The sequence below is a fragment of the Rhea pennata genome, chromosome 7 (genome assembly GCF_028389875.1).
Source record: "Rhea pennata isolate bPtePen1 chromosome 7, bPtePen1.pri, whole genome shotgun sequence".
Taxonomy (NCBI): Eukaryota; Metazoa; Chordata; class Aves; order Rheiformes; family Rheidae; genus Rhea; species Rhea pennata.
The window spans coordinates 22,158,674-22,186,315 of NC_084669.1; the positions used below are offsets into that span (position 1 = coordinate 22,158,674).

The window sequence follows — 27,642 nt, forward strand, 5'->3', positions numbered from 1 at the left end:
CTGCGGCCGGAGCGGTCCCGCGCACGCGCGCTGCGGCCGGAGCTGTCCGTTCAGCACCGCGCGGAGCCGCCGACGGCGCCGCCCGGCCCGGCGCGGCCGCCCCTGCCCGCCGCCCGCGGGAACTCCCGGGCCCCGGGGGCTCCGGGCGCGGCTCCCTTCCGCGGTGCTCTCCCCCCTGCCCGGGGCCGCTGCTGCGAGGCGGAACAAGGCCGAGCCCGCGCGGCGGGGCCGGCAGCGCAGGCGGACGCGGGGTCCCTCCCGCCTCCCTCCTCCCCCGAGGCGGCTGCCGGCCTGCGGGGCAGCCCCAAGGCCTCTGCGTAGGTAGATCGCGCTGACGCACAGACACACCACGCACTTCGGCCCTGGGCCGCGGAGCCGGCCCTGCGTGGACCGCCCTGGCCCGGATCTGAGCTTCTCCACCTTGTGCAGTACAGACAGCATCAAGCTACTGATTGCTGTTAGCAACAGGCACTGCAGAAAACATTCACCTGGCAAAGAGCAGGGAGTGCATGCAGTGGGCAAATCCCAGCTGTGATCATTTCAATACCTTCAGGAAGGCTGTTGGTTGAGTGTCCTTCCTGCTTGTCTAGAAGACCTAAAAGTTTTCTGCTCAGGCTACTTCAAAGCTACCTGGATTTTTTTTTCCAAGCTAACTGAAGCCTCACCCCCCCCCTTCTTATCACATCATGGACAATGGCACAATCTGTCCCACCCCAGGAAACCAGTGTCACATCTGCTTCACTCCCTGCCAGGGGAGGGGTGATCTGAAGAAAGGTCGTCTTCCTCAGACCAGTGTCTGTCCTCTGGGGATAGCCACTATAGTACCTGTCTGTCTCCAGGCAAGTGGTACTGCCCCCCCCCACACAGACTTCAGAGGTCTCAGTGCCTCCCTAAGTTAGCACAGTGCTCATCTCCTTTATGCAGGGAAAATTAAGGGCAGGATTCTTGATTTTCTAGAGGAGCTAAGAATACCCCCAGCTGTAGCCTTACCTGCTGGCTCCTGAAAGCCCTGTGACATAGAAAGCCTCCTCACACTGGTGGTTGATCCTGTTTCTAGATGGAGAATTTGATTTTGCCCTCAGAAGGTTTCAGCCCTGTGGTGCCCCTGCTTTTGGCATTCTGCTAACAGAAGTGTAGTATTTGGTAGGGAGTCCCCTAGCCTTGCACCTGCAGGTGAATGACTGTAGCTGGAGTTGGCTATGGAGAGTCTGTTCAAATAGACATCTTGGTCTAGACAGAACAGGAGGGAGCACCAGGGAGTGCAATGCTCATTTACATCTGCCTTTACAGCAAGCTTTCAGTGCCAGAGAAGACCTGGCTGGGAGCTCCGGGCTTAAGTCCTTGCTCAGCAGAGCAGTATTGTGGGTTGCTTGTTATCCTTCCTAAGCAATACATGTGTTGCACTGGCAAGTGAGGCCTGCTCTGCTCCTACAACCACCTGTGTTTGTTTTTCAGCTTATCTGATCCAGCTGGGGAGTGCCTGAGTCACTTCCCCAGGGCTTACTGGAAGCAGGGCTATAAGGAGAGCCAATACTCAGCCCAGACAAGCTTTGGGTACCACAAGGAGGTTGAGAGGTACTGTTATAATACTGGTAAAAGTGATGTCTTTCTGATCTTTTTTGCATTCTAACCTTTCCCTGAATGGGAGGTGAAGGCTCCTTCCTGGGCTTAAAGCCTAGGGCCAAGGCAGAGTATCTAGAGCAGATTAGCATAGAGCCATCTCCATACAGTTGCTCTGGGGACCATTGAGGAACCACATTTACTCCAGCTCACTTCAGCCTGCTTGCACAGAGAGGCTGAAGGCACTGTGCCAGGGCCTTCTCAAGCAGTATCAGCTTTTTTTTCCTTCTTCTTCTTCCAGGTGCAGCTCAGAAGATCAACGTCATCCTGGGAATCTTCTGGATCCTGCATCCTAAAGTTAGGTTTCCTAGCATGAGGCTGCAGAGGTGCTACAGGATGCTTGCTCCAACCAACCTCTTTAGCCCCAGAGCTTGTCTCAGCACTCAGGGGACTGCAGATGAAGGAGTTGAAGAAAAAAGTAAATAGGTCAGCAGCTCCCTAAGGGTCAAGGGTAGTAACACAGCCAGGAGGGCAAGGGTCTCACCAGCCAGGGCCCATTCACACATTACCTCAGCAAGCAGAGCAGGTCTGGAGGTGGCAGCTAGGGTCAGCCAAGGGCCCAGGTCATCAGAAAAGTTCGTGCTGATGAGGCAGTTCTGAGGACAAGCTATGGACGCAAGTCAGTCCTGGTAAGAGTAACCAGTCACAGCTAGAAATCAACAGGCAGGTCCATAGTGATGAGGCAGAACCAAGGCCAGAACATCAGCCCATAGGTCCAGCTCAACAGCTGTAGATCAGTCATGCAGATGTCCAGGTAGAGGTATAAACTATGGTTAAGCTGGAAACCAGCACCTCTACAGCATGGCTTATGGAGGGAGTGAATGTCTCAGGCGGGCCTTAAATAGAGCTAACGGGCAGAGGGTGGGCTTGGAAGCCCCAGGTGAGACTGATCAGAGCCATTAAGGCCTATTAATGCCCTCAGGGCCTTGACAAGCTGCTCATCTGCAAGGGAGGTGGTAGGTTTGATCTGCAGCTTCTTGTATCAGTAGCTTCTGATATACTTGTGCTGCATGCTGGGAGTCATGGACAGTTTCCAGCTGTGAAATAGTCAGGCTCTTCTCTCTCTCATACTCAGGGTATCTCCACATGCATGAAGAGCATCATATCTTGCTACTGTGCTGTGAGTGGATATGCTGAGACATAGCTTGATGTTGCCAAGATGTCCAGCAGGCCTAGCAACTAAGGGCCGTGCCAACGGTAAGTGTCCCAAACCAGTGTCTTCCTTGTGTTCATGTGTGTGAAGGTCCCCTATAAATAGGGTAACTGTGGAACAGCTGTGCAGCACCCTAGCACACAGTCTGGATGGTGTCACTCTCTGTAACTTAGCAGTGAAGGAACAAGTGGAAGAAGACAAGTTCAAGGGATCTGATTTTGCCCCTGCTCTGCCATCTCAGTGAAGAATTGCAGCAGGACTCAGCCTAGTTGGCAATGTCTCTTTGCCTAATGGGAATGCACATCTTTCTTGGATGGTATTTGTAAATCTACTTTTTAAGGTCCAGCCAGATGTACATCTTCAGTCAAGCCCTAATGCTTCAAGCTGGTCTGCCAAGACAGCATTGGCCCTGATGTCAGAGAGGTCCCTCCAGACCAGGGGAATTCACCTTGCCAGTTGGCTAAGATGAGGGCAGAGCCTGAACTAAAAACTTCCTGCTACAACCTTGGCTAAGCACCAACTTCAGAGATTTCAAAGAGGATGTGGAAAAGATCATCACAAGTGCTCCTGTAAAACCAAGCAATTATATTAATTTATTTTCCAAAAGGAAATAAGAGGGGCTGTGGTTTTGCTTATGTGTAAGTTTACTGGTGTCTAAGTGCTATGAATTCAGCAGTGAGCCTGGTGGAGATAGTAAATGAGAGACAGGAAATGGAGCTGACAAGCATTAGGTGAACCCAGCTAGCCTGGTTTCAGCACGTATCCTGGTGACTCCTTGGTACAATGTGTGCTGTGTGTTAATCAGAAAGCCCCAGCTCCTGGAGTTTGGGGATTAACAGACTTAATTTTTAACAAGAAAAATAAATTGATAGCTATTCAGGTTGCAGGAACAAATGGAAAACGTGGTCCTAATGAATCCAGAAGCCCTGCAAAGCAGTTGATAAATAGACTGATCCTTAGATGTCTGCTGCTATAGGTGGTTTCCATATAGCTATATAACCTATAGCTACAGTGGATGCTTTTTGCATTATTTTGATATCTGGGCTTGGTAATACAGTTTATTGACTGTACTGGCATGTTCAGTGGTCTGAGGTGAGCATACCACTAAGGAGAGGCAATCTCTGCCATGAAGGGTGTGCCAGCTAGTTCAGATACAGGCACTCAGGTGGACACATGTGAGAGAGATTTCCAGATCAGGGGGGTGCCCTTTACAAGAGGAATAAGGTGGTGCTGGAGGTACTTCACTTTCAAGGGTAAATTGCTCATGTGCATGAGACACCTTCGTGTCACTTCTGGTCTGTTCCCATCATTAGATGCAGTTTTGGGTGAAGAGCAGCTGAAGCTTCCTGTTCCAAGAAGCAGTGCTAGGCTATGAGACTAGTGGTGGATGCAGAATGGGTGGGGAAGTGTATGGCACAGGGTTGAGCATGGATGCCTTCAATGAGCACGCGACATTGCTGAGTCCAGTGGCTCTCCTGCTATCCCAGTGACCACTGATACTCTGGGAGGGAAAGGAGGCCTCCTGCGTCAAGTCTTGAGCTGATCTGCAGCGATGAGTGACCAAGCTGAGCCCTCAGGGGGAGGGCACAGATTAGCTCACAACTGCTGCTGCAGCTTTCTTGCATCTTCCTTGGAAACATATGGTGTCAGCAGCCTGGCCTCAGTCGGCCTTGGGTCTGATCCTGCTGGTACCTTCATCTTTATAAATGTCCTGTCAAAAGGAGAGGAGATTTCAGCTAGCTTCACTAAGGTGGGGCAGAGCTAGCACCTAACTGTTCCTTTGAAGGATCTAGAGGAGCAGTCTGGATTTGACCTCATGCTTTGGGGATTGGGGTGAGATTTAGGAGTTTTGATGCCTGGCTAATAATCATTAGAAGAGATGATTTAGAGCCAGGAATCCAGGGTTCTGTTCCCAGAGGTGCTCCTGATTTGCTGACTGATAGTAGGCAAGCTACTTTTTGCCTTCACTTTTTTTTTTTTTTTTTTTTTTTTTGCCTTGATTTGCTTTGAGAACCCACTTATTTTCCTGTCGGAGATATATTGAGAGGCTGCTTTGATTTTTCTCAAGCCTGCTGGGGTCCCCAGAGGGGACTCTGAGTTGTGGGAGGGCACAATTTATTGTTGGGAGATTGGTGCAGTGCCAGGCTAAACCTAACCCCCACCCTGAGACCTATTGCAGAGCATAATGACTTGGCACCTTGCTGACTAAATACCTTTAGCCTTGCAGTTACGTTGGGAGTATTTCCTTTACAGTTTTCTGTCATTCTCAATGGGATAAGAGGCAAGGTCTTTTCAAAGACAGCAGTAGCTCTGCAGTATTCACTCTTTAAGACATGCAGGACCCCAGAAGATCAGGTAAAATCTCTCAGCACTGTCTTTGCTCAGTCTCTTACTGGGATCTGTCAAAGGATTTGGATCCATTTTCTCTCTGACTGCAGAATAAGTCCAAACCACTCTCCATTGCTCTATGGGATGGAGCAGATCATAGTCAGACTTCTGGTTGCACGGGAGAGAAAGATGTTGAGCTTAGAGGGACAAAACTCTGCCCTCAGTGAGCCCTGAGGTTGCTTTAGTGCCCTCACTACCACCAGGAGCCACTCTTTAGCTGGTGAAACAGGAACCCATCCCTTCTTCTGCCCAGCTCTTCCCTGCAGATGCCACCTTACCCTTCTCCTTACTGAGAAGTGCATGAGAAGTGAATCTGAGTACACAGCGTTTAAAAAAAAAAAAAAAAAAAAAAAAAGTAAAGCTTTGTGTAAAATGACAAAACTGTTCAAGTCAGAGTTGGAAGAGGCATGTGCACGAGGGACTCCTTCCTACTTGCCAATGCAGGGCTCTTCTAGCAGGATCCCCTGAGGTACCCACTGCTCTGCCTCTCCCAAGCTTTCAGCAAATCCTTTGCATGTGGCTCCACTTATCTCCAAGTTGGTAGGTTTTGCCCAATGCCTGGACTAGATTCACAGTTTCCTTACTGTACTTGTAATTATGGCTCCTTAACTAACCCTTCAAAGTTTCCACACCTTTTAGACAATTCTGGTATGATCACATCTCCTTGAGTTGGATCAGGCCATGTGCCTGGAGCTTGCTGTCCCTTTTCTACGTAAGACGCTGCCTGCAGCCTTTCGTTCATTGCTCTTACTCACACTCATCTGCTTGCTGATTTCATCCTGACAGAGCTAGGCATGCCTGTCCATTCTGAGCAGGAGACTCCAAGGGGAGATGTGTCAGAGAGAGAACTCTGCTCATGACCTGCCACATCTGTCACTTGCCCTACAGGAATACCAGCAATCAGGGCTATCTTGTGCAGCACAACATAATTACAGTCATAAACATAACAAAAGGAGGAGTTTGGAATCAAAATGTATAAGATCAGCAAAGAGTGTGAGGAGACTGCGTATGAGATGTCTTGTCCAAGACCACCAGGTCTTGATAGAGAGCCCTGGTCCCTGATTGCTCATGTGAGCTCCCAGCTGTGTTGCCCTGACACACAGTCTGTGATGTCTCCATCCTCCAAACAGAGATACTGCTCTTACCCAAGAAGAATGAGGGAGTTGCATCAAAACCCATCTCTGGGCACTGGGAGTTAGGAGTCCAGCTCTGCCAAGGACATCCTGAACTAATGGACTTGCCTTTTGCCAAGCAAACAGCAGGGAATCCAACCTAAATCTTCCCTAGGGCCACCCTGGTGTGAGGAAGCGCTGGGCTCTCCGGGATGGGGAGAGCAATTGTTGATTTAGGTAGGACCACTGCTCTCCCTGTGCTGTCCCCTTCCAGCTCTATTCCAGCTTCACATCATACAGCAGCTGCAGAGCAGGGCTGCACAGTGAGTTAGTAAGTCCCTAGAAAGTTTATTTTCCTTTGCAAATGTGCAGGGGTTATAAAGCCCAGCCAGCTTCAGGAGGACTCCCAGTGTCTGCCCAGGACCCTGGGTGTCTAGGAAAGGAGCTCAGAGAGAAGCACTGAATCCCGTGCTGCTCACCGGCCAGTTGCGTGACATTGGGTGAATCACTGAGCAATCCATTTCTTTCCCTCCCTGGATCCTCTCTCCCTGAAGAATAGCCATTAACCTCCCAAGGGATTTCCCTAGCCAAGGCCAGACCCTTTGCTCCTGAAAGTTTGTATTTCTCCCATGTGACCCCTGAAGATGGAGGGAGGGGATCACATACCACCACTGCAGAGACTGGTTGGAGAGCAGTCTTAAAGAACTGCCCCACAGTGTAACCTAGTCCCAGGAGGCTACACTGACAAACCAGTGCTTTGGGTTGTTTTAAGGCAATTTTGTCTCTTTGGAGAGGTGACTCACTGCAGTGAGGTGGGTCTGATGAGCAGCCTGCTGGCACACCAGGAAGCTTTATCCCTCCTCAAATACGAAACCCACTAACCGGAAATCTTCTCCTGAGTGCATTCCCTCAAGACTGCCTTTTCCTTGAGCATCTCTTTACCACAAGAGATACTCCTACACAGTTGTTTCTCTGGCTGCTATGCAGCAAGATTATTTTTGGCTCAGAAACTGTGCTGGGCCCTCCCCTTCCGCATCTCCAGGATAATTTTACCACCCTGGCACCTTTGCCCTCATCCTGACTGCGGACACTGCCAGTGCTGGCAAATGTCCTAGCTGAACACACTCACTTGACATTAGCAGTGTATTTGGCCACCCCTGGCTGGGGCTCAGTTCCTCTCCCCTGCCCCTCCAGCAGCCCCTTCTCTCCAGGAGCACAGATTGGGGCTAGTGGGTACAGGGAGCCCTGACCTGGGATGCACCCAGGTAAGGATCCACTCTCTCAGGCTCCTTCCCTCTGATAACATTTCCTGCAGTCTGTGTCCTCTTCCAGAGTGCCTTTCCCCTGAAAGATCCTGCGATGGTCCCACTGGCCTACTCCACACCACGGAAAGGCAAGGGGCACTGGACGGCATGGGTATGGTCTCCTCTGATGCCAGGTCCCTGCAGAAGCCTGAGTTCCGGCAGTGGGGCCGAAGGAACTGTCTCTGTGTGGGTGCTGTGTGGAGTCCCCCTGAGGCAAACTCCTCTGATTTGGAAAGGCGGAGGCTGATCTCAGGCATGCACACAGATAAATCACTGCTCCGAGGTAGAAGAGAGGGACTTTTACAGAGCATGCAATCACCCTGAGCAGGGGGTTGTGGCTGGAATAGCTGTGCAATAACCTTGGGTTTCTCTGGAGATTTGCAAGGGGAAATGGTGGCTCTGGAGTAACCCCGGGACTGATCTCCACTGCTGTCTTTTTGCCCACAGTACATTGTAAAGCAGCATCTGTATAATAGGCTGTCAAGGAAGAGTATTTTCATCATTCATCCTTAACCACCAGCCTGGTGGAATAATAGATAAGTGCATCAACCCATTAAAGACTTGGCTTAAACTGCAGTGGCTTTTTAAATATATAGCTAGGATGTTTGGGTGTTGGCACTGAAGGCAGAAAGGATTAATTGGAGCTGTGTAATTAAGCCTAGGCCACAGGGGAACACACTGGAGGAACATAATCCGTTGCCCTGGAGCCCTCAGCGTGGTGGAAGACGTGGGAGCTCAGCTTGCCTTGCCCTCACTGGGAATCGGAAGAGCTCATCTCCTGCAGGACCTGCTCGCTATTTCCGTAGTGCTTCTAGGTAACTGGGTGAGGAACACCCACTTGCTAGCAGAGTGACTGTCCCCGCTTGCCAGGCTATGCTGCACTCAGGGGCCTAGGCACAGCCCCACTGACTTGGGCAGCAGCGAGTCAGAACACGGCCCTTATGCCCTCTGCAGTACGTAAAGCATCGACTGCTCCGAATGAAAAGGTCCTGAAGTCTGTTCGCATCCAGGAGAGCAGAGTGCAGGTGAGGTGCTGCGTGCAGCCTTCTTGCTTGGTATCACTGCCCTGCGGTGAGGACCACTAGATGGGGCATGAGTGACCTGTGTGGCCAACGACCCTGCACTGCATCAGGGTGTTTGCGACTGGGGGAAGCCAGTGGAGTTGCAGCTGCCGGGAGAAGCTGGCAGGCCGCAGAGCTGGGGTGAGACACTGGCTGTGGAGCAGGAAAGTGGTGTTTGTGTGCGTCCACAAGAACCAGCGGCCAAGGGTCCTGGGGACTGCTTGGTGGCACAGCAAGCACAAGGATGCTGCTGCCCTCACCCTGAGTCCACCGGCTGTCCTGAGGGCAAATGCACCGTCGAAGGCTAAGAAGCTGTGCGCTTCCCCAGGGTGGATCCGGGCTTGGGGACTCCTGGCATTCGCCACCATGCCTGAGTGTCCAGCTGTCCCTCTCTCGAGACCAGTGTGAGCAGTCTATGCATCCCAGGACAGGCCGAGGATCAGCAGCATGTGGAGCTGCCGTGGGGAAAGAGGTCCCTTGTCTACTGCCTTCCCACCCAAATGCTGCCTGGATTTGTACAGCTGCTGGGACAATACACTGTACAAGGACTGTCTCTTCTGAGCAGGAAGTCTATAACTGTGCTACCTAGTGAGACCCAGTCCCTTCTGGGCTCAGAACGGGTGGATACGTTGCTGATCTGTAAAGATAACCAACAAAAATGCCAGCAACAGTTTGAGAGAAAACTGCCAGAAGCTGCCTCTGGGCATGCTTGAGGAACTGGCAGAGACCGCAAGGCTGAAAGGGGCATGGAGGCGGATGGACTGTTATGTAGGACAGATTTGGTACCTGCAGGCAAGGACAGGCTGGGTTGAAGTGCCCAAGGGAAACGTGTAGTGAGAAGAGGGCAGCAAGGGGAGATGATACGACAGCGTGGGGTGCTCCTGGCTCTCTAGCCAAGTGTGTTCAGGGTAAGGACCATGGGGACATGGCACAAAGAGTGGGTGACTTTGTCTGTCTTCTTCTCTGCCATCTGCCAGAAGAATTCTCTGCTCTTCTGGAAGAAGGAGCCTCAGCTGGGGCAGTGGGCAGGGATTTGTGACAGGAGGGCAGGGGGAGCCAGGGCTAATTCCTGGCCTAGCACAGCTCGTGCCAGCGCTGATCAGACCCCCACACATGTGAACGCGTCCCTTGGGAGATACAGGGACAGTGGGAAGGAGAGGGGGACACAGCAAGAAGCAGATGGTGGCAGGGAGAGCAGCAGCTACTGTGGGAGGAAACACAAACGATACAGAAGGAAATGTGCTTTCCACGAATGGCCTGGAGCCCCAGCCAAGGTGGCAGGAGAGGGCTTCCCCGGGGAGCCCCTGCCGCACCATGCGGCGCCAGCGACGGCCAGCCCTGCTCCAGCGGGCTCCTGCCCTTGGGTGGAGGCTGCCTGCAGGCGCTGGGAAGGCGCCGGCCCGCCTTGTCCCGGCGCGGGCACACCAGGAAAGCTCTGAGCTCTTCCACTCGGTTGCGTTTGTCACTCGGCTGCGGCTTAGCGAAAAGCCTCTCCCCCAGCTCGCCCTCCTGCCAGCGAGAAGCTGCTGAAGGAATCAGGTCGTTGATCCCACGGCAGCGAGGCCCCTAATTAGCCCAGCTCCGCCGGAGCCGCCCGGGAGAGCTGTCTGCGCGCCAGGCGGCTCGGGGACGGCCGCCGCGGGCGGGGGGAGCGGCGCCCCGCACGGGCGGCAGCCTGCGGAAGGAGGGGGGAAACGGCAGCTCCGATGCATTAAATACGAGGAGGAGCGTGTGCTCCGGCTGCCGCCTCCTCCCGGCGCGCCCGGGCTGCGCGGCGAGAAGGGGGCAGCGTGCGAGGGGACGGCGAGGGCGGGCAGGTGCGGGCAGGGGCAACACCGAGAAGGGGAAGGTTTCCCCCAGCTCCCTCCAAGGCCTTGCAGGCAGGTGAGGCAGCGGCTCCCCGGGCCGCCGCTCGCGCGCTCACTAACCGTCGCGGCTCTGGGTGATAAAGCGGTTTAAAAGCAAATCCCGATCCGACGGCCCGGGAGGACGGGGAGCGCCGGCTGCCAGGCACGGTGCGGGCCCCTGCGCCCGGCGGCCCTTTGCAGCCCGGGGGGCGGCTGGCCAGGCGCCTCGGCCGCCCGCGGCCGTGCACAGGGTGACGCCGGAGAGGGGCGTCCCCAGCGCAGGGCCCGCACCCGCGGGGAGCGGCCCCCGGGTGGGCACCCGTTGCAGCAGGGCACGGGGCGGGAGGGCCCCTCTGCGGGAGCGCCCGTGCCGGGGGATTTCGGAGGCCCCGTTGGGCCCAGCGCTGGCTGCAGCCTGCTTCTCCTCCTGCTCACGGTGGGCGGCTGCGGGCCCCCCACGCCGCAGCCGGGAGAGCCGGGAACCCCAGCCCCACGGCAGGGGGTGCGGGCAGAGGGTGCCCAGCCGCCCGGGGAGCGCAGCGGCGGGCAGGGCGGCGCGTGCGCCCCGACGCACGGCGATGCACGTGGGCCCGAGCGGGGCCGCGCAGCCCGGGGCGGGGGCACGCCGGTGCCGGGGGACACGCGCCCCGACGCACGGGCACGGCGCTGCTCGGGGGCGCGCAGCCCGGGGCGGGGGCACGCCGGTGCCAGGGGACACGCGCCCCGACGCACGGGCACGGCGCTGCTCGGGGGCGCGCAGCCCGGGGGGGCGGGCACGCCGGTGCCGGGGGACACGCGCCCCGACGCACGGGCACGGCGCTGCTCGGGGGCGCGCAGCCCGGGGGGGCGGGCACGCCGGTGCCAGGGGACACGCGCCCCGACGCACGGGCACGGCGCTGCTCGGGGGCGCGCAGCCCGGGGGGGCGGGCACGCCGGTGCCGGGGGACACGCGCCCCGACGCACGGGCACGGCGCTGCTCGGGGGCGCGCAGCCCGGGGGGGCGCGCACGCCGGTGCCGGGGGGCGCGCGCAGCGGCACGCGGGACCGGCCGCACCGGGTGCCCCCGGGCCACCGGGCGGGGGCGGGGCGGGGGCGGGGCGCGGCGCCCGGCGGCAGCTTCCCATTGGCTGGCGGGGCTGTCAGCGGGGCGGAGTGACAGCGCCGGCCGGGATTAGCGCGGCGGGGAGCGCCGTGCCGGCACCGCACCGCACCGCACCGCACCGCACCGCACCGCACCGCACCGCACCGCGGGCCCGGACCGGCGCCGTGGGCAGGGCAGAGCCGCGCAGAGCCGCGGCGCGCAGGATGCTGCCGTGAGCCCGGTAAGCGCCGGTGAGCGGAGCGGGGCGGGGCGGAGCGCGGCAGGGCGCGGAGGCCGGAGCCCGCAGCCCGCAACCGGCGGCGGCGCTGGGAAAGTTGCAGCAGTTGCGGCGGCGGCGGGCGGTGCGGCTGCCCCGGGGGCGCGAGTGGGCCGGACCGGGCCGTGCCGAGGCGGCGGCGGCCCGGGGGGAGCGGGCCGGGCCGGCGGGAGCCGGCGCCAGCCTCATCCGGATGGATGTCACATCCACTCAGCGCTGATCCCGCCGCGCCCGGGCCGGGCCGGGCCGGGCCGGGCGGCTGCGGCTCCCCCGCCGGAACGGCTCTGCCCGCGGCCCCGCGCTGCAGCGCCAGCCCGAGCCGAGGGCCGGGCGAAGCCCCCGGGCGCCCCTCGGGCTGCAAGGAAGGGGCAGCCAGGAGGAGCAAGTTTCTAGCGCGGGTAAGCGACTGACTGAACGAGCGGGGTCCCCGCGGGGGGCAGCCCCCGCGGCGCGCCCGGCTCCGGGGTCGCTCCCTGAGCGTGGGCCCGGGGCAGCAGCAGCCTCCCTGGGGCGGCCTGGCTTTGCGAGGCTTCCCGGCGGGACCAGAAAGGCTCCCGCAAGCCCGCCGGTGCCTTACAGCCCAGCCCCTTCATCGCAGTGGTTTAAAGAGCATCAGTTTGAGTCATGATTTAAATCGGCCAGGAGGAAACCTGAGCTACATCGCCGATCCTTCATCTCTGTTGCATTTGTTCTTTTTAGCTTCTATGGTTAAAGAAAGGCTCACGCTGCTGGCTGGTGTAGCAGTCCAGCTGCAGTGACTTGGAGACGGATATGGCCTTTACACTGAATTTGATAATTCTGCTTTGATAACCAGGAGGACACGCTGTGCTCATCCCGTTCGTTTCACCCCCACTTATTTAAGCAATAACTTACGTGTGTTGAGATAGGCTGGGTTTTTATACATTTGTTATGTTACAGTGAATGCCAGCAGTCTTTTAGTGATAACATTTTTCGTTGGCGTGTGTGTTAGTAGGCGTCTGGATAAAAACTGGAATTTAATTTGAAATGCATAAAACCCTCATCATTGTTATTTATCAGTTAATCTAAGCAACCTTGAGAGTGAACACTACCAAAAGATGGGAAAAGATTATAAAACAAGTAACTAACATGTTAAACAGGGGAGTGTTTAGTGCAGTGAGTGAATTATAGATTGCCACTGCTCAGTATGAGCCAGATTTTTTTTAGAAGTGTAACAGTGCTGATAGATAGGCGCCTGCTCCACGTGGGTGATCTTGGCTATTTTGAGTTATGTCTCTGTATCTCTTGAACCTAAACACCTTGGACTATCCAGTCCCACATCTTTCATTCTTGACGTTGGGAATTTAAACCTGTCTGGTCTGCCCTCGGAAGCAGGAAGAAGTCGTGCTTTCCTCCATTTGCAGATGGCATTTGGCTCCTTGCTTTCCAAGGAAGGGATCCAAGTGAGGGAATTATCTCTGCATCTGCGAGAAGCCGAAAGGAGTCGAGGCAGAATCATTTCTGCACACCAGGAATTCAAAGAAACCTGGGGAAAGATAAATACAAGTCTCGGCCCCATTGTGAGGACCCAGCTGTGCCAGCGGTGCTGGAGAGGGCTCGGGGTCCTGCCTGCCAGCAGGACCTGTTGTAACGGGGGCTTGGACCTGCCGGCGTTGACAGCTCTGCCTGTGCTGCAGATACCGGCCGCAGCATGTGACTGTGCAATGTATTTCAAAACACAGGCTGACCTCCGAAGAAAGGCGCCTTGCTGCCTCCGGGCCTTGTTAACAGCGCCTTCGTCCTGATCGGGGGTGTCTCGGGGATCCAGTGTATCTTTTCTCCCCACTTACTGAAGTGAATTTTAGACTACACATGCTAGATCTATTCAACCACAAGAAGGATTAAATCGATTCAAATGAAAGCAATGTTAAAAAAAAAATAATAAGTACTTTAAGAGTGCTTCGAGCCCCTCGCCCGGCGCCTGCGCGGCGCTGGTCTGTCGGAGTGGTGGCATCTCCTGGACACGCCGTGGGTCTGGCAACGGGGCCGCTGGGTCCCCGCTCGGGCCGGGCCCGCGTCGCCCCGGGCGCCTGGGCCAAGTCCTGGTTTGCCCTGGCCGGGCCGTGGCCCCCCTGCCTCCGGGACGCCCCTCTCTCCTCTAACCCGCTGTTCCCACCTCTTTTTCAGGGCCGCCTGAGGATGCGTCGCCCTTCAGCCCAGCCGCCGTCCGGGGGGCGCTGGGAGAGCTCCTCGCCGCCCCCGCGCCGCCCCGCCGGGCTCCGGAGCTGACGTCCCGGCGCCTCCTGCGGCGGGATGGCGCAGGCGGGGGGGCCGGTGCGCCCCTGCCCCCGCGAGGGCTGCCCCGCCGCCAGCCCGGACCCCGGGGGGGCCCGCGGCCCCCCGCGCTGCCTCACGCCCAACCTCAACGCCGGCCGGCTCCACCTGCTGCGCAAGGGCCTGGCGCCCGACGCCCGGCGCTGCCCGCTCGCCCTCTACGGCAGCACGGGCTCCCTGGCCCGGCCGCCGGCGCCGGCGGGGAGCCCCGGGGGCGCGGGGCGCGCCACGGCCCCCTGCACGCCGCGCCGGGGCAGCGCCAGCCCGCCGGCGGCGCCCCGCGGGCGCAGCTCCGTCGTCACCTTCCGCTTCATCGAGAAGGCCAGCGTGCGGACGCTCAACGGGCTCCCGGCGCCCCGGCCCCGGCGGGAGGACAGCCCCGGCGGTGGCGGGGGGCCCGGCGGCGGCTCGCGCACCGCCCCTGCCTGGCCCCAGCTCCAGGAGCAGCTCGCCCGCGGGCTCAAGCTGGAGGCCTCCGCGTCCGACCCGCTGCTGGCTGGGAGCAGGTCGCCGGGGGACGGGCGGCCCGGCGGGGACGCCTGTGCCCTGAACGCCAGCTGTCTCTTCAGCTCCCTCGCCGACGGGCTGCAGACCCCGCCGGGCCACCCGGCCGCCTTCGCCAGGAGCCCGCTGAGCCCGCAGCCCCGGCGGCAGGTGGGTCCCGGGCCCGCGGGCTGCCCTGGCCGGGGCTCGGCCGCCGCCGTGCTCTCCCCGGCGGCTCACTGCGCTTGTGTCCCGCAGGGAGGCTCGTGGGCCTGCGCCCGGGGCAGCTCGGCCCACGCCCAGCGCGTGGCCAGGGCCAAGTGGGAGTTCTTCTACGGCTCCCCGGACGCGCCCAGGACAGGTGAGAAGCGGGTGCGGAGGGAATTTTCCCTCTGCCGGATCAAGCTCTGCTTCGCAAACGCGGGTCTCCGTCTGGGCTCCCGGGAGTCGTCCCCCTCCAGGGTGGGGGGAGGCTTCTCGCACCGCAGTGCAGGCTGACAGCCCAGGTCCCCCACGGCCAGGCTCGGCGTGTCCTCCCGGGGCCGGAGCTCTGCCCCCACCAAGCTCTGCAGAGCCCCTGCGCGGCCTCGGGAGCCCGTAGGGCCGCAAGAGGCCTCCGCCCCGCGCCACCTCCCCAGCGAGGAGCTGGGTGGGCACGGCCGGCACGTGTCCCCGCGGGGTGGCCTTCCCGTCCCGTCCCTTCCCTTCCCATCCCGTCTCTGCCTCTCCCTGCACTCCTGTTTTCCCTCGGGCTCCTCGGCGCCCCATTGCATGTAAGAGCCTGTTCCCGGCGTGCATGTGGTGTTGCTCTGTGGCCCCTTGGGTGCAAGCTGCTCCCTGGGCCCCGGCGGCAGCACCCTGCCCCTAAGTGCTCTGGGCTCTCTTTCAGGCTGCTCTGCCCAGGAGGCCCCCGACGCCGCTCCCCTCGCCGAGCCCCCGCAGCAGCCCAGCCGCTTGCCGCCTGCCGAGCCGCAGAGGTTGGTGGCTGAGCACGGCCTGAGCCACGTGGAGGTGGAGATAGAGATGTCTCCTCCAGGCTGCAAGAAGCCTGGTTTTTGTGAGACTGGGATTATAAGGAGGACGGTGAAGTACTCTGAGACAGACCTGGACACCGTGCCGCTGAGATGCTACCGTGAAACCAACATTGATGATATTCTGGCTGAGAAGGATGAGGTGGACTCGGCTATTGAGAGCCAGAAGGACAGCGAGAGCAACCCGAGCTTCGCGGGCACACCAGGGAGGAGGGACAGCACGCCGGAGGAGCCCCCTGCCCAAGGTGCTGCTGAGCACCGGGCCAAGGGCACAACGAGCGGCGTGCGGGGCGGCAAGGCAGATGAGGATGACGAGGTGTTTGAAGCGATGAGGCAGAATGGGCAAAGGTGAGGCTCAGTGTGTGAGGGTGAAAAGCTCCTCTCGCCTGCTGTGTTATCCCTCGTGCATGACAGAAGGGGCTCCGCTGAGAGCGTCCAAGCCAGAAATCCCCGTAGCTGTGTGTGAGGGGCTGGGGCCGTGTCCTGGATCACCGCGCTGGGCAAGGCTCGGGGGAAGCTCTCGCTGCCCGGCAAAGGCGGCCAGTGCTGGGGTTTCAGCACAGGGCACTGTGCCACAGGATCCACTCTCACGGGGTGAGACCTGCTGGCCAGGTCACCTGCCTGAGCTGGGGCTCGAGGCCCCCCTGCACAGGGAGTCCTGCCCGGTTAATCGTGTCCTGCCTCCCCCGTTCTGCCTGGCGTTCAGAGTTAGCATATCTGAGCTGAAGTCATGCCTCGGTAGCGCTGTGCGCTGTCAGGCAGTGGCCAGGCTGTCCTCTGCAGATGTCTGTGCTTCGGTGGCAGGGCATGAACCCTTTTGCTTGGCCACAACAGTTATTTGCTGTGTTTTGGAAAGAGTTTGGGGTTTCTTGACTGGCAAGAGCCTTTCCACACTGTCGTCTTCATCATATTTTTGCTTGTGTGGCAAAATGCTCTTAAATGGGGTGCTGATGACAGGAGAGGACACTTGGTTATCATTCAGGTGCCCATGAGTGTGGTCAGCTAATCTCTTTGGGGGTGCTGTCTGTCCTGTATTGGGTGCTGGCAGTCAGGATGTGGGCCCTATGGGATATGGTCTTCTGGCATGGCAGCAGGAGCCAGGCAGGGTACTAGATATGGTGTCAAACACCCATGTGTCTAATGAATGAGCTCGGAAGATGCAAAGGCAGAGCAGGAGGCTGGGAGAGAGGTGCTCAGGGCCTGACCCAGAGCCCGTGGATGGTGCTGGCACTGCTGACGCATGCTAAAGGGGCATTGAAATGGGCCCCAGGTCCCAGCTGAGGTGGATCCCGTGGCATGGTCTGCGGAGCTCTGGCTCTCTGAGGGCACTGGGCAGGGTGGGCAAGGACGAGGTCACCACAGCCTTTGCTGCAGCAGCATCAGGGGAAGCTCAGGACATCAGGGTGCAATGGCAGGCAGTGCTGCCCATGCACTGGTGCGTATCACAGCAGAGAACAAGACATTTAGCTGGAAAGGAGACACTGTGTCCAGACCCTGAGTCCAGACTAGGCCATCCCTCTTCTGGAAACCAGTCTGGGGGCAGCTGGGTGATGCTGTAGAGGAGCGGGAAACAAGGGAACCAAGCTGCCTCAGTCCATGAAATGCTTCCAGGCAACATCAGTGTTGGGGCTGACCCTTGCAGAGCCAAGCTCCATACTGAGACTTCAGGGTGCACAAGCAAAGAGCATCTCTGCCTCTTCCTCACCAGGGGCCCAGCCACGGCCTACAGACACATGGCTGGCCAGGATCAAGTCCTGGGAGCTGAAAGGCCCTGGGGTGGCAGCTGGGCCAGCAGGACCATTTGTCTTGATGGGGCCCAGGATGCAGTGTCATATGGAGCTGTATGGATCAGCTTGCAGGTGAGGACTTTGTGGAGATGCCACCTGCAGTTGGAAGAGCAGAGTAACATGAGGCTCTGCTTAGCCTCTTCATTAGGGTTAGCTAGTCCCAGGAGGAGCAGCACTACACGTTTGTGTGCAGGCAGGTACCTGGCACATAGGACCTGAGCTAGCTCCCAGCAATTTGGAGACTTGGGCCCTGGAGAGGGAAGAGCAAGTGACTGCCCTGGGAAGCTGCAGGGGCAGAGCAATCGCCATTGAGGTGGCAGTGGACCTTTCCAGGGAGAACCACTTGCTGGGAACCTGAGGGGTGAGGAGCTTGGTGACACCCTGCAGAGCAGACCAAGGAGTTGGTTGAGCCGTGGTTTGATCATGAGGAGAGATCTCGCCTGGGTGCTGCTGGGCACAGCAAAGCTGGTGATACCTGTGTGCAAGGAGAGGGAGGGCGATGTGCTCACGTGCTTGCAAACCTAACTGTGCACGAGGCAGGCAGGAAGCACTTGGATGAAGGAAAGGGATTGGGGATGTTTTGGTGTTGGCACTGGAAAGAGACAATAAAAAATAACCCTCAGGTCCCATAGTGGTGCCTCTGCCTTGTGAAAGAAAAGCCTGAAGGCCCTGGGCTGAAATGGATGGTAGCGCGTGCTTCATGGGGGAGAGCTGGTCTGTTGCTTGCCTCTCTAGTAGAGGGGACAGGTATCTCTCTCCCTGCCTCCTGCCTGGCCCTCCAAAACTTGGAATTATGCAGAAAAGCTGAAAATAAATTATTTTTAATAGGAAATCTACTTTTCTCCAAACAAATTTGTAACATAAGTTTTGAGTAAGGTCTAATGTGATAGTATTATTGCTGCACACAAGTTATTTTATTTCCAAGTATGTACTAGGTCATTACATATGAGCTGTAAGCCTAGACCTGTTTTCTGTCCCCTGCAATATTTTTTTTATATCTCCCCATACAGTGCTAGAAATCTTGGCGTATACCTAAACATAGTGTTGCTCCTAAACACAGTGCTCCCCGTATAACTACCAATACATATATAGGGGCGTCATGTTCATTTTACAGGGCTTCTCTGTCTGCCAGCGGCTTTCAGCCTTTTAGATTTGCAGACCCCAGAACATTTCCTAATTAGGTGCAGATTCTGCAGACAACATTTGAAAATCACTAGTCCAGAAACGTGAGCTTGTTTTGTGTCTGCATTATAGCTCTGGGTTTTTGCTTGTGCGCTGTTTCTGTGCTCTGCAGCTGCAGTCCTCCTTCCTGTTTACCAGTCCCCAGCAATGATGACTTCTACTTGAAGCTTTCTGCTGTACCTGCTCAAAGAAGGGGCAATGCTGAGGGTGATTAAAGAAGCCCCCGCCAGCACCTAGTGCTGCCCTGCTGCTGCAAGCGCTGCTGTCAGCCAGGCCAGTCCCTGCCGCGGGGAACCAGCATTTCGTGATGTGATCCCAGCAGTTGCTCTGCAGAGCAGGTTGTTAGTAGCTGGGAAGAACCAGCCCCACGAAGTTATTGAAGCACCTGATTTCCTTTGGATGCCAATTCACAGCATTTAGACATGTAAATCCCCTTGCAAATCTATCCTTAGGGGTTTAGCACCCTCTGTAAGGGGGATTTTGGCTTGATACTATCCTGTTGTCCTTGATATTCTGGCCAAAGGGTATTTTGTGTGATTTACCATCTCGTAGTAAGAGAGCATGCTAACAGCTGGCAGGATGTCTGTCTAGAAAATCCAGCGCAAAATCAAACAGGCAAAGGAAAGTGACAGAAGAAACAGCGTCTTCTTCCAGCCAATCTGCTTGCTGAATATATTTAGAGTCAGATCTACTGCCTCTAATGACTAGTCTAAGCCTTTACTGTCTTTAGTCCCATTAGTCCTGGAGAGCTGAGACCTGCCAGCAGGAACAGGCTCAAATCCCTTCCTCCCATAGTGGCCTCCCATCAGATGTGGCTGCCAGGCTCCCGCTGGTGGGGCCCCGGAGGGCCAGCGTGGCCGGCAGCACTGGCCGCCTGGCGGGTAAGGTGGCAGAGGGCTTTGCAGCGTGGTCCCGGGTCCCCTGGGAGGCGCAGGGCTGGCAGGAAGCAGAGTTGTGTTTTCTCGCTGGCAAACAGAGCAGCCTGGCCCAGGAAAACCCTTGGAAAATCTGTTACCTGGGGAGCCCTTTCCGAGAGCCGCGCAGCTGGCTTGTGCTCTCTGCTTGCGGAGAGAAAATAGCTGCAGGGCAAGCCTTGTTGGGGATTAAAAAATGGTTAAGGCACCGATTTAATCAAACGCATAAGCATATGCTTAACCTGCCTCAGTAGCCACAAGCCTCTCACGTTGTGCTGAGACAGAGCCTCAGACCCAGAGCCCAACGTGGCTGCAGAACCGCGGCTCAGCACTGAAGGCAGTTGCCCCGAGTGCCGATGCCTCCTGCTTTCAGCAGGCCTGGGCAGCCCCTGCTCCCTGGGGTGGGAGCTCTTGCACCAGCTCCTACGGCCAAAGCGGGAAACATATTTGTTACTCCACTGCCCCTTGCTGTTGTGCAGATGCTTAATTACAGCCTTCGCATCTCCTCCCCTGGTCTGCTCCTCTCAGCTGCGTTTCCCTTGTTTTGTGACCATATATCTCTGCACCGATCCTTCCTGCAAATGTGCAGCTTTCCTGGGAGCAGGACACAAGGCGCCTGGCAGAAGCTGGAGCCAGGGAAGGCTGGGCAGCACAGGGCTGATGGGACAGCTAGATCTGAGCAGGAGCGGTACGTTCAGGCAACTTTGTGCCCATGTTACTGTGACTAGATCCATCTGGATCTGAACTGTTTTATGTAGAGCTGGCTCAATATTTCAGAGTGGAGAAATAGTTCCCAGAGTTTCGGTGGTGGGGACAAAACCAGCTATGTTTTTTCTGCATTTTGGCAACGTACCTGATCACGAGATTCTGCTCAGTTCCCTTAGCCTCTCCTGGGAACAAGGTCCCTTCTGTCTGCTGGTACTGTCCTCTCTGGTATAGCCCACAGCCCTCCTGTTGGATGCTAGATGCAAAATGAAGTTGGCAGCATTAGCTTGATTTAAGAGAGGGTTGCTGGATGGTAAGGACAGTGAATGAACAGTCATATCTGTAAACTCATCTATAAAGAGGTCTCTCCACCCTTGAGTATACCAGGCAGGAGCCACCACTGAGTGGCTTATAGTGGAATAGGTAGAAGTGTAGACCAGGACTACACAACCTGAGGAAACACTGGTGGATTGACAGGAACACCCTTCATCCTGCCCTTCATACCTCCTTCTCGCTTAGCTGAGCTCCCCTTGAAGCCTCCTGGCCTTCTGGTGGAGTAAAGTTGTCAGCTCACAGCCTAGTGAAATAATCAGAGTGGGATTTCTGAGCAGTATACAAAGGCTAATTAATTGGAAGTCATTTGGTGCTTGTAACGGCAATACATTTTCTGAGCCCTCTGCGTGAAGCTGTTTGTTCATAACAAATGTTATGACAAGCTAGATCAGTTCTTCTCTTTTAATCAGAGAAGACAGTGGCATAACAAGTGCTTTTCTGGCATTTTAATAAGGTGATAGCAGGTTATGAGTAAAATTGGCTTTTATGGTTGCATTTGTGCTTATACAAATGAAGCATTGATGTTCTCTGGGTTGGAAATATCTGTACTGTCACATACCCAGACTGACCGCCTGGCTGTAATTTACCTCATTTACCTGACAAAGCACTCAAAGGTTCAGGATTTAGAAACTCTTGCCTTGGGCTGGACGCAGACCTGTGCTAGGGATGGGCTGGGCCTTACTGCCGGGTTGATACATGACAAGATAGTTAGCCAGGGCTAAGCCTGGCCTTTGGGTTGTGGGGCCAACAGGCAAGGACCCCAAGCCCAGTGCTGGGCATAAGGTTCCCTACATACTGCCTGGAAAAACCTGGGACCTCAGGATAGCTTTGTGCTAAGTCCCAGAGAGTACTGGGGACCAGACAGCAGAAAGCGCTGCTGTCCCATGTGTCTCTGCCCAGCTTCCTACTGAAGCTGAGCCACAGGGCAGCAAAAGAGGATGTGGTTAGGATGCCTCCATGAGGAGGAAAGCCCTGGGTTTTGGTCCCTGCTCTCGGGATAGGATATCCTGCTGTCTCCCTGGTATCATCTGTCATATTACATTTTACATAGTGGTTTGGCTTTGTCAGGGAAGGTATAGCCTAGTGGTTAGAGCAGTCTCGTAGGAGGTAAGCCTAGCTGATCCCAGCCTAGTTCTTTTGCAGGTGCTCTAATCTTTCAGCCATCCTACTTTTTCCTCCTGCTTTAAAACAAATGTCAACAACCAGTTTTTGTGTAGACCTTGCAGGTGGATGTTAGGCATAGTGTGGGCACTTCACTGTGAGACCATGATGGCACATCTGTGGAAGAAGGTACTGTGTTTTTCTAAGCAGCTTCAGGAAGAGCATTCTGGGTGCCAGAGAGCTCTGAAGGCACATGGAAAATTCAGGCACTTCCAGATTTGGCAGAAATGGAGCTGAAGAACCACGTCTTGCTTCTGGCACTTGAGCCCTTTATTGGATCTAACCTCAAGTCAAGTGACTGGAAGCAGTAGCCATCTCATAAGCTTCTTATGAGGATGAGCCACTAAAGGAACAAAAGTCTGTGTTGCATTAAAGGAGAAGCGTATGTCTGGAGGGAGTCCAGTGCAGTCCCTGTTCCCATGATGTCTTGGACAGGTGAGGCTTTTCCTTTGAGGCCTGGCATCCCACAGATGTTTAGAGGAGATTTCTGCCCTTCCCAGTTTCTTTCCAGAGCAGAACATGGGCTTTTGTTTTTGGGCTTTGATCCATTGCTCCTCAGTGACCAGTTATTCTCACTTTCTTTCCCTCTAGGATCATGGATCAAGAAACACAGAGTATGCTCAAGTCTCCAGTGCCCTTTCTCCTAGGGCACAGCCTCTCCAAGGATGGCATGGATTCTTTCAGCAAGCATTTTGAGAGCATCATGGAGTCCCATCGAGCCAAAGGCACGTCTTACACCAGCCTGGACTCCATCGACATCCTTTCCTCCCCAGCCCGCACCCATGGGACCATTTTCACCTTTGACCTCCCAACCCTCACCCCAGAAGTACAGGGACAGATTCAAGACAGCGCCAAGCTGATTGAGGAGAACTTTGCTCCTCTGGCTCACTTGGAGCCAGACTCTGGGACCAGTTCGGCCACAGATGCTCCATGGACTGAGAGGGAGGAGGAGCGAGGAAGGCAAGGGAAAGGTGCTCGGCACAGCCCTTGTCACTCAGAGGACAGCTTTGGTACTCCCTTGGCCTCCAACATGAGGTGAGTGATCAAAGTCATTTATTGCCCACTTGGGCCTCTAAGTCTGGGTGTTGAGTCTAACCCTGACCAGAGCCTGATCTATGTCATTGGCGAAGAGAGGAAGGGTCAGGACTGTATGTGTTGGATCTTCAATAGTAAAGACAATTCTGCATAAAGCATGAACTATTCCTGGTGGGTCAGAACAGGCCTGGCCCTGTTAAGTGGCTGATGAGGCCAGTAATCACCATCATGCTGAGGTCAGCATGTAGGTGAGAGCACATCTCATCCTTTCTTCTTCATTAGCTTTGCTGGTGCTGGAGGACTGTGGAATTACATCCAGCCTAGCAAACAGAGAGTTTCAAGACTTCAGTCCTGTGGTGGTTCCCATTGCAGGACAGTCCAGCATCTGTGGTGCCAGCATGGAGAGGCCTATCAGAAGCTGGTATTGGTAGATATTAAAGAGCCTTTTCATCCTGGAGGTCAAGACTCCCTGCTACTGCTGCATCCCTCCCCATCTGAGCAGCGGCCTATTTCTTGAACGATGAGAGTCCCACAGTCCGGTACATATTGTTCTGGCCTGGCTTGACCTCCTGAACCTCCTTAGCTTTGTCTATGCTGGGAGACCAAGACTGGAGATGAGCTCAGCCCACTAATGACTCTCTGTGTACATTGCTCCTAGCCTGACTGCACCCAAGCTCAGAATAGCCACCCTCCCCCCCGCCTTGGAGAGATCTCTGGCGGAGTAGGCTGGAGCTGCTCAGCCTCACCATTTCCAACCTGTCCATATATAAGACCATCTCCAGGCTGAGACAATGCCTTGTTTGGACTCTTCCCCCTCCCAGCAGAGTCTTAGCTGGTTGGCAGGCTGCATCTTTTCCTCTTTTCCGGGGTACATTCATCTGGAGTGCAAACAGGTCCTCTTTAGATGTCATGTCCCATCTCATGGCTCAGCTGCAGAGCCAGTGGCTCTCAGATAACCTGTTGTCTCAATCACATCAGTTTTCCCATTTCCATTGCCTCCCTGCAAGGTCTCCTCTCTGCTCCAGCAACTTCTTACGCAATGCAAGAGTCTCCTGAATCCCTCACCCATCTTGTAGGCTTTCCCACCAAGGCTCAGGGAAGTGCTAGAGGGGAGAGAAGCTTGTCTTTCCCTCAGCTGTCAAGACCAAACCCAGCATCCCTTCTGGCAACAACCTGTGCTGGCCTCATGGGTTCAGCTTGAGGTGATCATGTGGGAACTGAGCTCTGTGTCATCTCTGGCTGTCTGCAGTGCTGGATACCTGTGGTCCCTGAATCACCCCCAAGGCTGTCTTGGGAGAGAAGCACTGAGTTAGGCTTTCCCTTTCCTTTGGACAGGGCTGACGCTGAAGTCTTGGCAAGGTGGCACAGAGGCCAAGTGAGATCTGTGCAGCAAAGCTGGTTATGTCTGAGAGGCACAAAGCAGTGAAGGGTGGCAGTATCCAGCCATGATCATTGCTTTCTGGAGGAAGAATCAGCTTGTTATTTATCTGCCAAAGCAAAGGACCAAAATAGAGTACCCTAGAGAAACCAAAGGGACAGCATCTCACCATTCATAGGATGCTGTTTTACTATGTCAGTGCCGCTGCAGGGGTCACAGGAGATGGGGAGAAATGACACAGCTAACAATAGGAATGGCAGTGAAGAGGCTTAGAAGAGATTTTTGCTCAGTGGCTGATGTTCACTGTAGTGAACATCAAGGGCACTGGAGCTCTGTGCTCCTCTTCTAGCACAGGTTTTGGAGCAGCACTGGGCTGTGACAGAGGCCATGGAGGGATCTCCCCTGTAGCCTAGATATGTTCTGGGCTTGCTGCCATCCTTCCTAACAGAGAAGGTTTAATTGAAACATCACAGAACTCTCCTGCCCTGTGGATTTTTGCTGGGCCTGTCTTTGCTGGGCCTCTTGTCTTCTCTTGTCCTCTTCCAGGCCTGTCTAAAACCACACACTCCTCTGCCCTGCAGAGAAGGGGAACACAGGGGAAATCGAGCTGTAGCCCTTGCTGCATAGTCTGACCTGGGGACCCTGTGGCTTGGATTTTCCTTCCATAAACTATACAAGCTAATCTATTCTTCTTAAACACACACATGTGTAGGCACTCCGAGTCCCAAGCAACTCGCCTTCATTTAGAAATTATTCCTTGGGGTATTTTTTTTATTGTTCAGCATAAAATGCCTCCGTAGGTTTTTTCTCAGGTTTCCTCTTGGACCCGTACAGACCCCATTTCCCTCCTACAGCACCTTGGCCTGCAGCTGATTTGCAGAACTGCTGTGCTGCTTTAGAGCAAGTGAGTGAAGTATGTGAGACATGGCTTGATGGGAGCAGGGACTTGCACCAGGACCCCAGCAGGCAGCAGCACAGCTCTCTGCTCCCCAGGCATTGGATGAGTCTTCCCTTATGGCCCTCATGGAAGATCACAGACGTGGAGGCAGATGTGGTTATGATCTGGTGTCTTGCCCAGTGGACAGGACTGAAGATTTGATTGGGCAGTATAAACCAGAGTGGGAACCACGCAAGATGCAGGATACTGGGTGCTGAAATTGCCTGTTGTCTGGACAGGTCCCCCTGTTGCTCCCTGTACCAAGCCAGCCTAAAGGCAGGAGATATCTCCGGTCTTCTGGGAGGTGGGAGGCATTGTTTTCTGTCAAGGCAGAGGTGGAAGAAATTTCCTCTTTCCCATCACTGATGCTAACCAGCTTTCTAGACTCAGAGAGGAGCTATACAGAAACCTAAAACTTCTCAAGTAATTTGAGGAAGAAGTGTCAAGCCTGATTCTTTGAAGGGTTGCCCACGAGTGGGAGCTCAGCAGAGCTGCTCACAGTTCAAGCAGTGAGTATTCTTGTGATGCTCCTATTAATGAGTCTTAATGGAAAGAGCCAAGGAAAGAAGCTCAGGAACCTCCAAAGCCTCTACCATGCTGATCACCCGTGCTAGTGTGACTGGAGTGGGGGATTTACAGCTGGCTGCATGTTGCGAGCTGTGTAGATAGTGCCATGAGCACAGATGTATAAATCCCATTCACTGCCCCCAAGCCACAGCCGAGTATGAGGTGCAGCTTGCTGACTGACACTGCATGTCAGATGTTGCCTGCCACCCGCTTCTCTCTGCTCCCTCCAGGATCAAGAGGCTGGTGCAGCAGTCCCTCATACTGGGCTCAGGCTTTCAGAGAGGCCTATGTGCTGTCCCCACGAGGCCTCAGGGAACCCTGCAGTAGAGGTTGTGGTTTTACATCGCCCATTGGGGTGGGCAGAGGTGTGTTCTCAGGTTGCAGGGCTTTGGCATGAGGAGTTACTGGTGGTTAACACCAGGAGTGCCTGGACCTCTGTGTGCTGTCAGCTGCCTGTCCCACTTGTGCCTCTGAAACATTTGGCATTACTTTTTGTATCGATCAGTGATGGATTGGAGTCCAGGTCAGATGCAATTGCTCTGCAGACCATAATGTTCCATTTCTGTGGGAGGTAGAAGTGCCAAGGCTGCCACTCTTACATTGCTGGTAGGTGGATTTGGTAGCCGCTTGGAGCTGTGGTGTCCTCGCTGTCTGACATGGTGAGATAACCTTGGTTTGCACATCCTCAAGGCTCAGACCAAGGCTTTGGTGTCCCTTAGCACATGATATTCTGAGCCAATGCTCTTATCTTGACCTTGTACATAAGAGATTTGCCTAAGTGAAAACATAGCAAACCCTGCCCTGGCATTGGTATGCCTCTGCTGCCTCTGATGTCCTTAGTTAAAAGGAGGTTAATACTGGCTGAACAGCAAGACATTGAGACTTCCAGCTGGAAGCTGGATGAGGAGCAGAGGGGGCCACCTCAGTGCTTTTATCCCTGAGCTTGAGGAGAACCTGGCTCCCACCTGAGCCCTGTGTGTCCCAGGAACAGGCCTTCCTGCGCTCCCCACGTTAGGAGCCACTTTTCCCCTTCCCAATTAGATAGCACACAGCAGTGGGAAAGGCTCTGCTGTGGGGTCCCCTGACAACCACCCTATGGTGGGAAACCCTATAGTGGGATACCCCACACTGGGCAGCTTGGCCACCCTGCCATGTGGGCCCCTGCCCCCCCTCCCCCATAGTGGGACACTGTGCAGTGGGACCTCCAGAGTGGGACAGTGGCTCCATGAGCGCCTGGCCCTCGCTTTGGGGGCATGCCACAAGCTGTTGCCCTGTTGGGGTAGGAGATGATGGTGTGCAGGTCCCTGGCTCTCACCGGGCTGAGGGCTGCGTTTGAAGCAGTCTGTCCCCAGAGCAGTGACTGTAACCCACAGAGTGAGTGCCTGAGTGGGGAGCAGAAGGCAGGGTGTTGCGGTCGGGGCGGAGTGGGGGGAAAATAACACATGTAGGGTCTCTGGGCTGGCAGGACTTGCCAGGGGCACGCGTGATGCTGGTGAGATGGAGGGGTGGGAGCTGGGCAGCTGTGACGACCCCAGGAAGATCGCCCCGGCGGTGGCAGCCAGAATTTTGCAATTAGTAATCCAAATCCCAGGGCTTTGCAGCGCTGCCGGGTGTGAGGAGGCCGTGAGTGCAGCCTTGCTGCCGCAATACCATACATAGGCAGGCCGGGGCTGCCGCCCCTCCCCACCAGCACTGCAGAGCTCAGGACACCAGCCCCAAAGAGGCAGGAATGGCAAATCGTGCCTCCCGCACAGTGCAACCCCCCTAAAATCCAGCAGCTCTGCTTCCCCGGCCTGCCCGTCTCCCATCCTGCTCCTCCGGAGCCTGCCTTGTCCCCGCTGCAGGCGTGACCAGCCCCGAGGAGCATTTATCAGCGCTGCAGAGAGAGGGGATATTAATTGCCCCACATGACATCCCTGGGGGAAGCAAGCTAAGCAGGTTCTGCAGGGACTGGCAGAATTGAGGGCATCGCCTGAGGTGGGATGGAAAGAAGG

The 27,642-nt window shown here is 56.0% G+C and overlaps 1 protein-coding gene across 2 annotated transcripts in view; it reads left to right on the forward strand.

The window, feature by feature from the left end:
- The first annotated feature begins 11,703 nt into the window (after positions 1–11,703).
- The window catches only part of PSD (pleckstrin and Sec7 domain containing), a 45,913-nt gene continuing 29,974 nt past the window's right edge, over positions 11,704–27,642 (forward strand). The window contains exons 1-5 of one of the 2 annotated variants that reach the window (XM_062580153.1): positions 11,704–11,807; positions 13,989–14,789; positions 14,877–14,979; positions 15,508–15,997; positions 22,323–22,766. In XM_062580153.1, coding sequence (XP_062436137.1) covers positions 14,115–14,789; positions 14,877–14,979; positions 15,508–15,997; positions 22,323–22,766 — 1,712 coding nt within the window. In that variant the 5' untranslated portion in view covers positions 11,704–11,807; positions 13,989–14,114. Of the gene's footprint in view, positions 11,808–12,131; positions 12,242–13,988; positions 14,790–14,876; positions 14,980–15,507; positions 15,998–22,322; positions 22,767–27,642 lie in introns of those variants that run through there. The other variant, XM_062580154.1, reaches the window with a different exon arrangement.